The sequence below is a fragment of the Dama dama genome, chromosome 13 (genome assembly GCF_033118175.1).
Source record: "Dama dama isolate Ldn47 chromosome 13, ASM3311817v1, whole genome shotgun sequence".
In the NCBI taxonomy this organism is placed as follows: domain Eukaryota; kingdom Metazoa; phylum Chordata; class Mammalia; order Artiodactyla; family Cervidae; genus Dama; species Dama dama.
In genome coordinates this window covers 31,247,258-31,263,497 of record NC_083693.1, presented here as the reverse complement: position 1 = coordinate 31,263,497, position 16,240 = coordinate 31,247,258, and the positions used below count along the sequence as shown (strand labels likewise).

The following is a 16,240-nucleotide window of genomic DNA, read 5'->3' as shown; positions in this document are numbered from 1 at the left end:
TGAAGGTGGTGAAGGTGCTGTCTTACGATATTAAAGTGGTAGATTATTGTTGTTCAGTTGCCCAGTCGTGTCCAACATGCCATTATACAGTTGCCAAAAACCCCATAGAGTTCCAGTGGGAAAACAGACACCAAGTGTGAACCCTGATGTAAACCGTGGAGTTGGGACAGTGATGTCAGTGTAGCCTCGGTGATTGGAACAAACGTACCACTGCGGTGCGGAGCATTGAGAGTCAGAGAGGCTGTGGAGGCAGTGGGTATACAGGAACTCCACACTTGGAGCTCAGTTTTGTTGTGAACCTAAAGCTGCTCTAGAGAGTGAAGTCTACTGAAAACTGTGGGGTAAGGGGGAAGATGCCTGCTTCACTGAGATGGTCACATTGGATTAAAGTAAGAGGTCCACATTACAGAGCTGACTCTTGGTTTTACAGATGTTTCCTGGTGTTGGTGCGCATTTTGTCCTCTGGCTGCCCGCAGGGACCCACAGCTTCCCCACCTTCTCCCCTTTCTTGCTGCGTGGAGTTCACACAGCTATCACTGCTTTCGCGGTGAGAGGCTACCACGGACCCTCCCCCGCTCCAGTGCCCCTGCAGACACCTTCCTGCCTCCTCATCACCTGGCAGTGCTGTAGTCTCTCTTGGGTGCACGGACTGTGGGCTGCCCTGGTTCTCATCCCTCTCTGACCCTCTTACTTCCTTGTATCTCCCCTCCATAGTAGTAGGTATTCGATGCCCCCTCTTCTTTCCCAATCAGACAAACTACCCACTTTTGTGGCCCTCCTTGTACCTTCGACCGAGACTCACCTCTCTAGGCTCATGTCCTGCTTGAGCCCCACCATCCTACAGGGCCTTTCTTCAGGATGTCCTGTGATCGTGTACTCTGACGTTTAAGGAAGAGACTTCCCTGGTGACTCAGTCGGTAAATCGTCTGCCTACAATGCAGGATTCCTGGGTTCAATCCCTGGGTCGGGAAGATCTCCTGGAGAAGGAAATGGCAACCCACTCCAGTATTCTTGCCTGGAAAATCCCACGGATGGATGGAGGAGCCTGGTAGGCTACAGTCTGTGGGGTCGCAAAGAGTCGGACACGACTGAGCGACTTCACTTTCACTTTTCACTTTGGAAAGCTTGGTGGCACCCGGGATGTGATACTTTCCCATGGGAATGGAAAAAACAAGATGGGCTTTTGCATCTTCAGTGAAATCGGCTCCCCATGGTAATGAACTTCTGGTAGGGTCTCATTCCAAGGTTACCTCAGTCTGCAACCCATCAGTCCTGATTCTTCTTGTTTTCCCACCATGCCCAGGTGGTCTGGATTCTGCAGATTTTCCTCTAGAAGAATATTCTTGGTTGTGGTCTGTTCTGTGCCCAGCTCCCCCAGCCTTCTCCTGGTCTTCATCACCTGTCCTCTGTACTACTGTTTTGCCTCCTTGCTGGTTTTCTGCTTCAAATCTCTTCCTGCTTTGAGACCTTTTTTTTTTTTTTTAAAAAAAAAACAACTTCACAGATTAATCTTCCAAGAACACTTAGTGATCATCTGTCAACCCACTTCATTCTGGAGCCTCCTGCCTGCTTTGCCAGATTCTGTTCTAGGCTCAAGGGGTTTGGAGGCAGAGGGCACAGTCTGCTCCTGCCCTGGTGTCTTTCTGCTCTGCTGAACCACAGTGACCTCCTGTATGTGACCGTTGACCCTGCGTCTCTCTGGCTATCCCACTGCTCCTGTCCAAGCCCTCTGATATGCATGTTGGGCCAGTAACCATTCCACACAGATACCTTAAGGGTCCCCACCCTCTGTCCTTCAAGTTCCTGTCCTGTCATTTCTCTGTGAGCCCTTCCTGTCCAGGGACTCGGGACCATGCTCTGTGTTCATCAGTGTCCATGGTCCTTCGTCGGAACCCCACCGTTGAAGGCTGTGACAGAGTACCAGGATCCTGGGTGTGATAGTTCGGGACAGTTCTTATTCTTCAGGATGAGTGACTACTACTCTGCCATTTGTTGTCTTTGCACCACTTTGGACTCACGGCCTCAGTGAGATTCAGGTCTTAGCTGTACTGGGGTTGAGGGTGCCGGGGACCGTGTGGGGCTCAGCCTCACGTCTGCAGCACGGGCCTCCCCCTGCGGGAGCCCCACCATGGCTCCCTGCTGGAACTGACACACCTGTGGGTGCTTTCAGGTGCAGGTGATCCCCTGGGTCCTGGCCGACAGCAACTTTGTCCAGAGTCCCTCCCAGAGGCTCGACCCCAGCAGGACGGTGTTCGTGGGTGCTCTGCACGGGATGCTCAACGCCGAGGCCCTGGCTGCCATTCTCAACGACCTATTTGGTGGTGTGGTGTATGCTGGGATTGACACAGATAAGCACAAGTATCCCATTGGTGAGTGTCCCACTTCTGTGTGGGACAACTGGGCGGCCCCCAGGGTGTAGACCAAGATTGTGACACTCTCCTATGGGAGTGGAGGCGAGGCCTGACCCAGGCCTACTCATCAGCATATACCAGCAGTATAGCATCTTTTTCTAGATATGCTACCAGTACTGATCTCTCTGTATCCACCCCTCTCCCCCCATCTCCCTTGAAGGGGAAAGAAGTTGATAGGAGCCCTATAGGAGGTGATAGGAGGTGAAAACAAAACAGGAATGTTGGTTTGAAGGTCAGCATTCACAGCCAAACCATTCTGAGACAGACAACAGGTAATACTTTATTAAAAGGCTGGGACTTTCCTGAACTTGCCTGGTTTCCTCTATTAAGAGGCCTTGAAAAGTGGTCTTGTTCAGGGTCAGAGACCAAGCCAGGCTGAGGCAGGACTCAGGGTGACCCAGGCAGCAAAGTGTGGTCACAGCTCACGCTGTCCTAGCGGAGGGGAGTCTGGGGGCCTGGCCACTGAGAAAGGTCAGGTTCCCAGTCGTGACAGAATCGTCTCAGTGCTGGGGCTCGGAGGTGGAACAGAGCCTGGCCTTCCTGATCAACACCGGCTCCCCCCGCCCCCACGCACCGTCTGCCCACCCACGCTGCGTCTGGGCAGGAAGGAGCGCGGTGTGAGCATCGCAGTGGAACTGCACACTGTGGGGGGAGCTCAGAGCCCTTGGGGCGGAGGTGGCGCTGGGCAGAGGTGCTGCTCTGACTCCCCTGCCTGGCCTGCCGTCAGCTGTGCTCTGCCTGTGTCTGGCTTTCCGCTCTGAACTGGAATAACCACGCCTGTGGGTTTGCCCACACAAAGGAGTCTCTTTCGTCCCCCGAGGGGCCATTCCTGAGGGGCTGTGCCACCATGGTCTGCAGTTGCATTCTGACGTGGTGCCACCAGCTGACCATGTTGAATGCCACCTGTTGAAACGATGATAATGTTGGGTTAAAGAAAAAATATTACTGAAAATATTACTGAAATTAATTCCCCTACTTTTCATTCATTCCACTACATTCCTTAGACGTGGTTACTGGGAATTGTTAAATTTACACAAGTAGCCTGCGTTTACGTTTCTGTTGGGCAGCACCATGCTGATCTAGGAGCAGATTTTCCTGAATGTTGACATGCGGCCTTTGGGAGACTTGGGCTCAAGGGTGAGTTTCTCGTCTTCCGTAGGCTCTGGTCGTGTGACTTTCAACAACCAGCGCAGTTACCTGAAAGCAGTCAGTGCTGCTTTTGTGGAGATCAAGACCACCAAGTTCACCAAGAAGGTGAGTGAGCTGGTCTGCACCCTCCTCTGGGCCATCTGAGAGGTCTGGGTGGCCACCACTCAGGGCCGGCCCAAGACGAGAGCGGTGCCATGCTGGCTGTGAGCCGGGCTTCCACTGACGCACCTGAGGGTCAGGGTTGGAGGTGGGCCTGGTCTCGGTTGATGAGAATGGATGAGAGCCTCAGCATGGGGTCACCTTCCCTCACTGGTCCTTGAGCAGCATTGCGAGCTAAGCTGACTTCCATCCTGACCTGCATCCTCCAAGCACTTGCTTTTTTTGCTGGGCGGTAGCGTTCCATGTCAGGTTTGCCGAGAAGGCCAGGCAGTAACGTGGGGTGGCCATGCTGTGCACAGCCAGCCTGGAAGCTGCTGCGGTGATCTTGTCTCTCTTGAGGATCTCTGGGTCCTCTGCCCTATTTCTCTCTGGGCCCCTTAAAATAGGAACCACCTTGTGCTCATATAGGTGACCCACACCTACCCTCCTCTTGTGGCCCCTCTGGCTCCCCGTGAGAAGCAGCCCCTAGTGACCCTGCTCTGCCTCTGTCTGCAGGTTCAGATCGACCCTTACCTGGAAGACTCTGTGTGCCATCTCTGCAGCTCCCAGCCTGGCCCGTTCTTCTGTCGGGATCAGGTGAGGCCCCTGGGCACGTGAGCAGTTTACAGAGCCCTTGCCCTCAGTTAGACATTGTGTCACGTTCGTCACGTGGAGCACGGAGGTCTCAGGTTCCTCGTGGTTGTCTCAGAACGCAGCAGAAGCAGCAGTGATGCTGACCCTGAGCTGCGGGGAAAGCCCATGGAGCTGTCTTGGTGCTGTGGCCTCCTGTCCTCGGGGCGTGCTGTGCAATGCGGCACTGCTGCTCATGGGTGGTTTTCAGGATAACAGGGACCCAGGCAGGTGTGGCCAGCACTACCTGTGAGCCAGCCAGGTCCTGCTGTTCTGGCTCTAACAGAGAGCCTTCCTAGGCGAGGCATCTGTCTCTGTTGACTTCTGAATCTCTGGGCTGCTTTGGTGCTGCTACCTGGTTTGTACCCAGTTGTCAGAAGCAGGCGGAAAGCAGCCCGGCAGCTTTGTTGCATGCTTCTGGGTGGTGGAGCACAGATCTGGATTTATTGGACAGAGCTTGTCGTCCTCTGTGTGTGTGTGTGTACTCATGCCCTGAGGATCTGTGCCAGTGCACAGTCTGATTCAGCAGGTTTGGAGCATGGCCCGAGACTCCCTGTTTGTGACAAGTCTCCAAGTGGCGCCTGTGTTGCTGTTGACAGGAGTTAGGGACCTGGTCAGGTACCAGCACTGTGTCTGTATTTGCAGCTATGTTTGCAGTGGAGCTGTCACTCAGGTTTGGAGTCTGAGTAGATGGTAGTTAAACCGAGGCTGCAAGAGGAGGATGTGAAGTAAATGTGGGTTGCCGGGGAGAGCTTGAGATCACGTGTGAGCCTGATGAGCCTCTTCTCACAGGCTTGTGGGTGTCAGTGTGTTTCACAGATGGTCCCCATTTTCAGATATCTGGAAGTTAGTGGCCTGCCTGAGGTTACACAGCCAGCAGGAGTGAGGGGCTGGGACTGAGATGTTGATCTACATGAGCAGTCACCTCTCCTCACTGAGTGTGACGACGAAGCCACGCTGCCTGGCCTTAGGGCCTGGAGTCACTGTCTTTGAACGCTCTCCTGTATTGTGTGTGGCCGTGTGACCCACGTGCCCCACAGGAGGTAGGACGGGCAGGGACTGGAAGAGCACCTGGTGCTCAGAACTGAGGAGGGGAGTTGGTGTGGCCGCTACACACTAGGAGCCCAGCGTGCGCAGTTGAGTGCAGGCGCCCGTAGAAGCCAGCCACGCCTCGTGTTGGGGACAAGAGGAGTCCCCGGGGCCCACAGAGGCCATGAGGAGTGCCCACACCCTCGCGGTTGCAGCGGGCAGTGCACGCGGCCGCCCCGGCGGGTCTGACCCAGGCCTGGCTCCTCTCCTCTCTCCCCTCGCAGGTGTGCTTCAAGTACTTCTGCCGGAGCTGCTGGCACTGGCGGCACAGCATGGAGGGCCTGCGTCACCACAGCCCCCTGATGCGGAACCAGAAGAACCGCGACTCCAGCTAGAGGGGCCTGTGCGCCCAGGGCCGGCCGCCTCCACAGCCGGCCCACCTGCCACCGGCGACCAGGGAGCTGGCTTCCCGAGGACAAGGGAAATCGTAGTCACCTTTGCACTTGCTGAATCTGTCTTTGTTTCTGCACTAATTAATGCACAATGAGTTTTGTCGGGTTTTGTTTTCAGAGGGTGTGCCAGGGCAAGGACCCTCTGGCTCGCCCTCCAAGCGACTCTGTAGTTTTCCCAGATTTTAGTTCCTCATTTTGCCGATGAAAAGCAGAAAAAAAAAAAAAAAAAACAAACTACGTGTCCAGAAGGTATTGACACGACACCTACATCTAGGTTTATTTATTAAAAGCGCTTTTTTACATTCCTTGCAATACTGATGGTGATGATGTGCAGGTCTCATTGGTTTCATTCTTGCAGTTGCCATACAGTGCCTTTCCATTTATTTAACCCCCACCTGAACGGCATAAACTGAGTGTTCAGCTGGTGTTTTTTACTGTAAACAACAAGGAGACTTTGCTCTTCATTTAAACCAAAATCATATTTCATATTTTACGCTCGAGGGTTTTTACCGGTTCCTTTTTACACTCCTTAAAACAGTTTTTAAGTCGTTTGGAACAAGAGATTTTTTTTCTTTCCTGGCAGCTTTTAACATTACAGCAAATTTGTGTCTGGGGGACTGCTGGTCACTGTTTCTCACAGTTGCAAATCAAGGCATTTGCAACCAAGAAAAAAATTTTTTTTGGATTTGAAACTGGACTGGATGAATGATGTTTGAGCAGCTGCTGTATATAGTTTTAAAATGGTTTATTGCACCTTCTTAAGTTGCACTTAGGTGGGGGGGGAGGGTTGATAGAAGTTTTTAATCACAAAGTCACAGGACTTTTTTCTTTTGTAACTGAGCTAAAAAGGGCTGCTTTCTGGTGGGGGCAGATAAAGGCTCACAGGAGCCCTTTCTCTCAGAGGGGACAAGTACCCTACCCTGATTTCCTTCGTTTGAGAAGCATATGAAGCAACAGTTGTGGTCGACTGAAATGCTACTGGAATTTGAAAACTTGACTTTTTCTTTCTTCTTTCCTTCCTTTTTTTTTTTTTTAAAAAAAAACAAAACAAAACTACTTGCCCCTCTTTGGGAAGCTGTGTGCCAAAGAACCAGTGTCATAACGCCCCTCCTCCCTCCTGCTGAGCTGACGTTGCATTGTTGCATATCCCAGCTACTCTGTGGGTTTCGTGAAGCTGTGTGTGAAGTCTCTACCTCATTGTAGTATATGCAGGCAAGACTGCACTCTCCTACAGGTGTGTGGAGTAAGCTGTGGTGTAGTTTTTTTGGCACATAATAAACACGTTGCAGCAGAGTTCCGGTTCTGTCTCTGTGTCTGAGGTGGGGGAATGGGGACAGTGAGACACTTACGATTTCAGAGTAAAAATGCACATTTCCTTGGATCTTCTGTAATGGATGGGATTCCTGCCCAGGTTAATGGAGGGGCCATGTGGGGACCTGCCCGTTTAAATCATTCTTGTTTACTTCGTGCACCTTGAACGTGCCTTTCTGGTAAGTGGATACCTTTGGTCCAGGTATGTAAAAAGGCCGCACAAATAAACTTTCTCGGGCTCCTCTTGGGCTTTCCAGGTGGCGGTAGTGGTAAAGAACCCGCCTGATAATACAGGAGGCAGAAGAGACACGGGTTTGAACTCTGGATCAGGAAGATCCCCTGGAGGAAGGCATGGCAACCCACTCCAGCATTCTTGTCTGGAAAGTCCCATGAACAGGGGAGCCTGGCAGGCTGCAGTCCATGGGATTGTGAAGAGTTGGACACGACTGAGTGACTTAGCAGGCAGCAGGCAGGGGGCTCCTCTTCTCATCATCCTAGACCCGCCTTGGAGGGACCAGAGGATAGCTCCTTGGGGTCAGCACAGGCCACTTGTTCTGAGCTCCTCCTGTACACCTCGGAGCTTTCTTCTTGGGAGGCTTCCTATCTCTTGGAGTCATCTATGCTGACCCAGTTCTTTACTGAACGGGAGTAACAAATCCTAGAAGCCTGTGAGGTTAGAGTCCAGGTGACAGTCCCGAAGAATAGCAAAAATTTACTCCTTAAGTCAGGTGAGGGCCTGGAACCCACTTCAGCAGAGGTAGAGAGAAGGAGCAGTACTCCTGAGGCTGTTTGGGCACCAGGGTAGTAAGTAGCCAGTGCTGTTGGCTCCAGAAGGACTAGGTTTGAGGATGGGTAAGACAGGAACAGCCTGAAGAAGCAGTGGTGATTGGAGAAGGTGCCTCAGTTGGAAGCACTACAGGTGAACTGGGCCCTTCTGGTAAATATTTGAGAACAAACTTTGTGCTGGGCATTGTTCAATGCAAAACACTGCTGTCACAATTCATCCCTAGCTCAGAAAGCTGAGACAAGTCACTGTGACACGTGCTAAGAAATGCTAGAGCAACATTAAAAGGATAGCAGTGCTGGATCATTGAAAAAGCAGGAGTGTTTCAGAAAAACATCTATTTCTACTTTATTGACTATACTGAAGCCTTTGACTGTGTGGATCACAATAAACTGAAAAATTCTGAAGGAGATGGGAATACCAAACCACCTGATCTGCCTCTTGAGAATCCTGTATGCAGGTCAGGAAGTAACAGTTAGACCTGGACATGGAACAACAGACTGGTTTCAAATAGGAAAAGGAGTACAGCAAGGCTGTATATTGTCACCCTGCTTATTTAACTTACATGCAGAGTACATCATGAGAAACGCTGGGCTGGAGGAAGCACAAGCTGGAGTCAAGATGGCCGGGAGAAATATCAATAACCTGATATGCAGATGATACCACCCTTATGGCAGAAAGTGAAGAACTAAAGAGCCTCTTGTTGAAAGTGAAAGAGGAGAGTGGAAAAGTTGGCTTAAAGTTCAACATTCAGAAAACTAAGATCATGGCATCTGGTCCCATCACTTCATGGCAAATAGATGGGGAAACAGTGGCTGACTTTATTTTTCTGGGCTCCAAAATCACTGCAGATGGCGATTGCAGCCATGAAATTAAAAGACGCTTACTCCTTGGAAGGAAAGTTATGACCAACCTAGACAGCATATTAAAAAGCAGAGACATTGTCAACAAAGGTCTGTCTAGTCAAGGCTATGGTTTTTCCAGTGGTCATGTATGGATGTGAGAGTTGGACTATAGGGAAAGCTGAGCACCGAAGAATTGATGCTTTTGAACTGGGGTGTTGGAGAAGACTCTTTGAGAGTCCCTTGGACTGCAAGGAGATCCAACCAGTCCATCCTAAAGAAGGTCAGTCCTGGGTGGTCATTGGAAGGACTGATGCTGAAGCTGAAACTCCAATACTTTGGCCACCTGATGCAAAGAGCTGACTCATTTGAAAGGACCGTGATGCTGGAAGAGATTGAGGACAGGAGAAGAGGATGACAGAGGATGAGATGGTTGGATGGCATCACCGACTCAATGGACATTGGTTTGGGTAGACTCCAGGAGTTGGTGATGGACAGGGAGGCATGACCTGCTGCGGCTCATGGCAACGCAGAGTCGGACACGACTGAGCGACTGAACTGAAGTGCTAAAAAAAAAAAAAAAAGGACAACAGTGCTACTTCATACATTAATTGGAGGAAAAGCCCCTTTGATAAGGTGACATTTGAGTAAAGATTCAGAAGTGAGATAATTGTTTCCCAGTTGTACTTGTGTCCCCACCAGGTCACAAGGCTCTGAGCCATGGACTTGGTGGGGACCCTGTGTGCGAGGCTATCCCCTACCTTCTCACTTTTCCGTGCTTCCACTCGCTGCCGCTGTCCACCTCCTCCCCCCACGCCCGCCCCCCCAACATACCCACCACCCCCGGTATGTGTGGAAGAGATGCACCTCTCCTACTGCAAGCCGCTGGGGTAAAGTCAGCTTACTCAAACTCATGTCCATCGAGTCAGTGATGCCATCCAACCATCTCATCCTTTGTCGTCCCCTTCTCCCGCCTGCAATCTTTCCCAGCATGAAGGTCTTTTCCAGTGAGTCAGTTCTTCGCAGCAGGTGGCCAGCAAAAGTATTGGAGTTTCAGCTTCAGCGTCAGTCCTTCCAATGAATACTCAGGACCGATGTAGAAGCTGTAGAAACCACTGTAGAAGGCTTTCAAAAAAAAAATAAATAAAAGGCTTTCAGACACCAGCCTAAGACGACCATAGGCGGGGCGGAGCGGAAGAGCCTTGACCATCAGGGGGCGGGTCAATAGCTCGTTCCGCCTTCCGGATGCAGACGAGCCGTCCATATTTCCATCCTATTTTGCCTCCGCCCCGCTAGGGGTCGCTGTGGTGCGCTGGAGTAGGCTCAGCGCGTCCCAGGCTAGGCGGAAGCGGCTTTCTGGCCTGCGCTTTATAGGTCTCTCTTGTGTTTCCTGTTTCCTCTTTTACCAAGGACCCGCCAACATGGTAGGTGTTTTGGCTTCAAGTTCGTGCCCACCAGAATCGTCCTCCATCCGCCGTTTCCCTCAGTTCCCAGCCCGTGAGGAGGCGCGCACTGCCCTGTGAGGCCGAAGCCTCCGTAGGTGGCTGGTTTCCGCGTTGACCCCGCGCTCCAGCACTGCCCGGCCGGGCCTTTACTCTATCGGGCTCAGCCCCAGCTCACGAACCCAACTCGGGTCAGGGTGTGACGCCGCGTTGTTTCCTGGAGCGGGGTGGTCCTGCCTCGCGAGTGACCCTATTTTCTCCACCCGCAGGGCCGCGTTCGCACCAAAACCGTAAAGAAGGCGGCCCGGGTCATCATTGAGAAGTACTACACGCGCCTGGGCAATGACTTCCACACCAACAAGCGGGTATGCGAGGAAATCGCCATTATTCCCAGCAAGAAGCTCCGCAATAAGATCGCAGGGTGAGTCGAGTCTGCGTTCGGCTTCCAGGGCCTCCGTGGCCCCGCGGGTGGGTCCTGGGAGCTGTACATCTCTGGGGTTTCTTGGTGAAGTTGTCTTGTGTTCACGTTGCTGATACTTGGCTGTTTGGCAGTGGCGCTTGGACGAAGTTAGCCCCAGTCGATCTGTGGAAGAGAATATTTAAAGATCTACTTGATTTACTGTTGTATTGCGTACATTGGAATTGGAAGGAAAGCAGATGAGGGTTGGGAGGGATCGCGAAAGTTTGTTGGAGTATTTGGTGATTTTACAAACGAACATGAATACAGAGGACAGGCATGCCTGGTTAAGCGGAGCTGCGTGTAGAGGTTCTGTGTATGTAGAAGATTTTTAGAGTCAGGACTCCCAAGATGATGATGATGACTCTTCTCACTACGGGAAAAGAACTGAAATTCCTACGTGCACATCCAGACGTGCTGTGTACCGTGGGGACCAATGTGTGTTCTTGGGGCGCTTTGTAGCTACGTCACACATCTGATGAAGCGGATTCAGAGAGGCCCGGTGAGAGGTATCTCCATTAAGCTGCAGGAGGAGGAGAGAGAGAGGAGAGACAATTACGTGCCTGAGGTAAACTTTCTGGGTGTTACTCTGGATCTCCGGTTCATCCTGAAAGATAGAAGCAGGTTCCTGAGAACCGTTTCGGGTACTTGGTTTCCAGGGGGACCTCAGCTGCGTCTCCATAGACTCCTCCCCACCCCCAAGCAGCTGTGCTCTGCTTGGTGGCCCAGTCGCGTCCGACTCTTTGCGACCCCTTGGGCTGTAGCCCGCCACGTCCGTGGGATTCTCCAGGCAAGAATAGTGGAGTGGGTTGCCAGACACTTCTACAGGGGATCTTCCCAACCCAGGAGTGGAACCCAGGTCTCCCACATAGCCGGCGGATTCTTTACCATCTGAGCCACCAGGGAAGCCCATAAGCAGCTGTAGGTGCCCATAATCTGTTAGTACCTGCCTATGTGTTGTGTACTGCTAGGACCATGTAAGTTCTGTACATGAGAACCTTGCATGATTGGTGACTTACCATGTCTTCTGGCTTGATTTTTTTTTTTTTTGCTTTGGTATAATATTCCTGGACTGTTGATATAAACCCAGTCTTAAGGTTTTTTTAAATACTGAATTTGTGGGATCCTATGGTATCCCCTCTATGCTTCCCCCCTCCCCCAATTTTTCTTCCTCATATAAGGATCTTGGAGAAAAGGCAGGGAAGGTGAGAGATTCTCTAACTCATTACTATTTGGGGCCTGCCTTGTTTCTCCTAGGTCTCAGCCCTGGATCAGGAAATCATTGAAGTAGATCCTGACACTAAGGAAATGCTGAAGCTCTTGGTAGGTGTTTGCTGAATTCCTGAAGTAGGGTTTCCCTGGTCACCAACCATCAGTAGCTCTCCACCATCTGTAATACCCCTGGGTAACACTTGTTGAATCTTTAAAATATATCAGGTAATTTCCACATTTTCTATATGTTGTTTTCCTCACTGTATCCCACGAGGCACATCCTGTTGTTTACACTTTATAGATGTTGGAGTGGTAATTTCAGGTTAGTGGGTGGCAGAGGTGGGAATCCATCCACACTTCTAACCACTAAGCTAGACTATCTTCAGAGGGGGTTTAGCTGGTTGCTAAAGGTTGAGTTTGCTGTCCACATGACGATAATTCCCAGATCTAGAGATTGTTGCATTCTTCTTGCTCTCCTGTGTCCACATGCTAACCACTCACATGAGCTCTGGTTCCATTTCTGGTGCTGACAGGGCACTAATTGAGGGGTTCAGCTGTCTTCAGCACACTGATAAGTGTCTCTTCTGTGATTTATCTTAGTATTTCTGCATTTTGGTGAGAGCATGAGCTTCAGAGTCCAGGAGGCAGTTGATTTCGAGCAACTTTATTTTTCCCTTTTTTATGATGATGAAACGTTTAAATAATAGCATGAATTCCTATATAGCTACCACCCAGCTTCAGAAAAACATCACCAGTACAGCTAAAGCCTGTTACAGATTATTTTCTCCTGAAATAACCACTATCCTGGAATGTAGCTTTTTATTTTCAACCTTAAAATTGGTCTTTGAGCATGAAATGAGGAATTAATTTCTGGTTATGTGGTGTGCCCTTGGGTTCACTGCACTTAGATTGAGCCAGCTCAGAGGCAGGTGCTGCCCTTGTCCCACCACTCCTCTTCCTGGGCCTTCACAAATGCTGGCTGCATGAGTGATGCTTCCTATCTGAGACTGGTCCTGAAAGTGAAGGGGCACTGTGTTAGCCTTAGAGCAGTATTCTCAAAAGGACAGATTTTGCACCCAGGGGACATTTGGTGATACCTGGTCACAGCTGGGGGTACAAGCAGACTTGTGGGTAAAGGCTGAAGATGCTGTTAAAAGTCTTAGAATGCACAGGACAGCTCCCTTGTGACTGTTAGGGTGGAGGATCCTTCAGATGGAGTCCACCCCCTTGTGAGTTTACTGGTCTGGGGTGGGGAGAAGGCTCTCACTTTTCTGCAGGGTCCCAGCAGTCTGACCTGAGCTGGAGGGGGCTGGTGAAGCATAGCCTAATGATGGTGCTGGGGCTCTGGACACGGATCTTGCCAGAACAGCCACACTAAGCCCATTTTTATCATTACAGGACTTTGGCAGTCTGTCCAACCTGCAGGTCACTCAGCCTACAGTTGGGATGAACTTCAAAACACCACGTGGAGCTGTTTGAGTCTTTCTGCTGTGCTGTAATATTTTCAATAAACCTCGGACAACAACCTCGCCTGTGTCATCTGTGGGGTTGGGTCCTGGTGGAACTAAGGGCAGGAATTCTTTCTCATGGGAGAAGTGTCCTGCAGAGCACCTGTGGGCAGTGTCCATACAGACTGAATGTATGAGAAGGCCTGGTCCTGGCAGGTCCTTCGCACTCACTCTGGCTTCGGGCAAAAGTCAGGAAATACTTTTCCCTCTTTACCCCATGTTTCCTACGTGTTTGAGCTCAGCCTCTCCTGGGTACATGGAGTTTGGGTTAGTGAACCTTCTTGTCTTGAAAGGGTCATGTTCCTCATATGTATGAGGGTTGGGTTTTCTAGGGATGGGAGATAGAATGGAGACTTGAGTGTGAATGGCTGTGTGTGTGGAAGGATCAGTGAGACCATGGGATGTGGCAGGTTAAGGGAGGCAGAGCTTGCTAGGTGAATCCTGAGAGATGGTTCTGAACTTAGGGATCCTGCTGAGGCAGTGGGTCCAACTGCATGGTGGAGAGTGCTAGGTTGGGCTGGTCCTTGTTCACAAGTAGCTGGAGGAGCAGTTGGAGCACTTTGATCCTAGGAAACATGTTGAAAATGTGTACTGTAAATACACAAAGTTATAACACCTGATACAATTTCTAACTTGAAATGTTGCAAGAAGATAGCATAAAACTTATACTCTTTCCAGGCCTCTCAGTTCACATTTTCTCCCAATTGCTTCATATATTGTATTTATATACACATTTTTTTCTGATCCATTGGGATTAAGTTACCCATGTGCCATTTTGTTTGAAATATCTTGTCACTTTCCTAAGAACAAGGACATTCTTTTAACAACCATAAATGAGTGATGGTAATCAGGAAATCCACATGGATATGATACTGCTACCTAACCCATCAGTTCAGTTAGTGTCTGACGCTATGGACTGCAGCACGCCAGGCTTCTCCATCACCAACTCCCAGATCCTGTTTAAACTCATGTCCATCGAGTCGGTGATGCCATCCAACCATCTCATCCTCTGTCATCCCTTTCTGCCTTCAGTCTTGCCCAGCATCAGGGTGTTTTCCGGTGAATCATTTTTTCGCATCAGGTGGCTGATGTATTGGAGCTTTAGCATCAGTCCTTCCAATGAATATTCAGGACTGGTTTCCTTTAGGATGGATTGGTTTGATCTTGCAGTCCAAGGGACTCTCAAGGGTCTTGAACACCACAGTTCAAAAGCAATTCTTTGGTGCCCAGTTTTCTTTATAGTCCAACTTTTGCATCCATACATGACTACTGGAAAAACCATAGCTTTGACTAGATAGACCTTTGTCAGCAAAGTAATGTCTGCTTTTTTTTTTTTTAAATATGGAACGCTTCACGAATTTGCGTGTCATCCTTGCACAGGGGCCATGCTAATCTTTTCTGTAATTGTTCCAATTTTAGTATATGTGCTGCCGAAGCGAGCACTAATGTCTGCTTTTTAATACGCTGTCTAGGTTGGTCATAGCTTTTCTTCCAAGGAGCAAGCACCTTCATGGCTGCAGTCACCATCTGCAGTGATTTTGGAGCCCAAGAAAATAAAGTATGTCACTGTTTCCATTGTTTCCTCATCTATTTGCCATAAAGTGATGGGCCTGGATGCCATAATCTTAGTTTTTTGAATGTTGAGTTTTAAGCCAGCTTTTTCACTCTCCTCTTTTGCTTTCATCAGGAAGTTCCTCAGTTCCTCTCCACTTTCTGCCATAAGGATGGTGGTATCTGCATATCTGAGGTTATTGACATTTCTCCCAGCAATCTTGATTCCAGTTTGTGCTTCATCCAGCTGGGCGTTTTGCATGATTACATACAAGTTAAATAAGCAGGGTGACAATATACAGCCTTTCCCAATTTTGAAACAGTCTATTGTTCCATGTCCAGATGAGTGGAATTGTGTGGTAGTTTGAGCATTCTTTGGCATTGCCTTTCTTTGGGATTGGAATGAAAACTGACCTTTTCCAGTCCTGTGGCCACTGCTGCGTTTTCCAAATTTGCTGGGATATTGAGTGCAGCACTATAACTGCACTCATCTCACACACTAGCAAAGTAAGGCTCAAAATTCTCCAAGTGAGGCTTCAATAGTACGTGAACCGAGAACTTCCAGATGTTCAAGATGGATTTAGAAAAGGCAGAGGAACCAGAGATCAAATTGCATATTGAGTGCAGCATCATCTTTTAGGACTTGAAATAACTCAGCTGGAATTCTATCACCTCCAGTAGCTTTGTTCGTAGTGATGCTTCCTAAGACCCACTTGACTTCAGACTCCAGGATGTCTGGCTCTAGGTGAGTGATCACACCATTGTGTTGTGGTTAATGTGTCATGAAGATGTTTTTTGTGTAGTTCTTCCATGTATTCTTGCCACCTCTTCTTTATATCTTCTGCTTCTGTTAGGTCCATACTGTTTCTGTCCTTTATTTTGCCCATCTTTGCATGAAATGTTCCCTTGGTACCTCTAATTTTCTTGAAGAGATCGCAAGTCTTTCCCATTCTATTGTTTTCCTCTATTTCTTTACATTGATCACCAAGGAAGGCTTTCTTATCTCACCTTGCCATTCTTTGGAACTCTGCATTCAGATGGGCATATCTTTCCTTTTCTCCTTTGCCTTTAGCGTTTCTTCTCTAATCCATAATCCAATGTAAGATTTTGCCAATTTTCCCAGTAATTTCTTCCAGTTTTCCTGGTTGAGGATCCAACCCAGAATCACTATATCTACTTGTTATGTCCTTTTCGTTCCATGTCTTTCATGATGTTTTTGAAAAGTGTTGGCTGACTCCTTGTAGAATGTCCTTCAATTTCAGTTTGATGTTGTCTTGCACTTAGATTTTTTTTTTTTAATTTTAGAAATACAGGTGGTTTGAGT

The 16,240-nt window shown here is 49.4% G+C and overlaps 2 protein-coding genes and 1 non-coding gene across 20 annotated transcripts in view; 2 read left to right on the top strand and 1 right to left on the bottom strand.

Annotated features, from left to right (window-relative positions):
* The window catches only part of CPEB1 (cytoplasmic polyadenylation element binding protein 1), a 109,784-nt gene extending 102,682 nt beyond the window's left edge, over positions 1–7,102 (top strand). For all 18 annotated transcript variants that reach the window (XM_061158804.1, XM_061158801.1, XM_061158796.1 and 15 more), the window contains 4 exons: positions 2,171–2,369; positions 3,571–3,665; positions 4,215–4,295; positions 5,642–7,102. In XM_061158804.1, coding sequence (XP_061014787.1) covers positions 2,171–2,369; positions 3,571–3,665; positions 4,215–4,295; positions 5,642–5,752 — 486 coding nt within the window. In that variant the 3' untranslated portion in view covers positions 5,753–7,102. The remainder of the gene's footprint in view (positions 1–2,170; positions 2,370–3,570; positions 3,666–4,214; positions 4,296–5,641) is intronic.
* Positions 7,103–10,053: 2,951 nt separating this feature from the next.
* On the top strand, positions 10,054–13,382 carry RPS17 (ribosomal protein S17). Its single transcript, XM_061158794.1, has 5 exons — positions 10,054–10,170; positions 10,458–10,609; positions 11,108–11,213; positions 11,903–11,968; positions 13,256–13,382. Exons 1-5 carry the CDS (start codon positions 10,168–10,170, stop codon positions 13,334–13,336), a joined length of 408 nt encoding a protein of 135 aa, XP_061014777.1. The 5' UTR covers positions 10,054–10,167; the 3' UTR covers positions 13,337–13,382.
* A 1,318-nt stretch (positions 13,383–14,700) lies between these two features.
* LOC133068546 (U6 spliceosomal RNA) lies at positions 14,701–14,808 on the bottom strand. The gene has a single exon (XR_009695525.1). It is a non-coding gene; the product is annotated as a U6 spliceosomal RNA (small nuclear RNA).
* Positions 14,809–16,240: the final 1,432 nt, after the last annotated feature.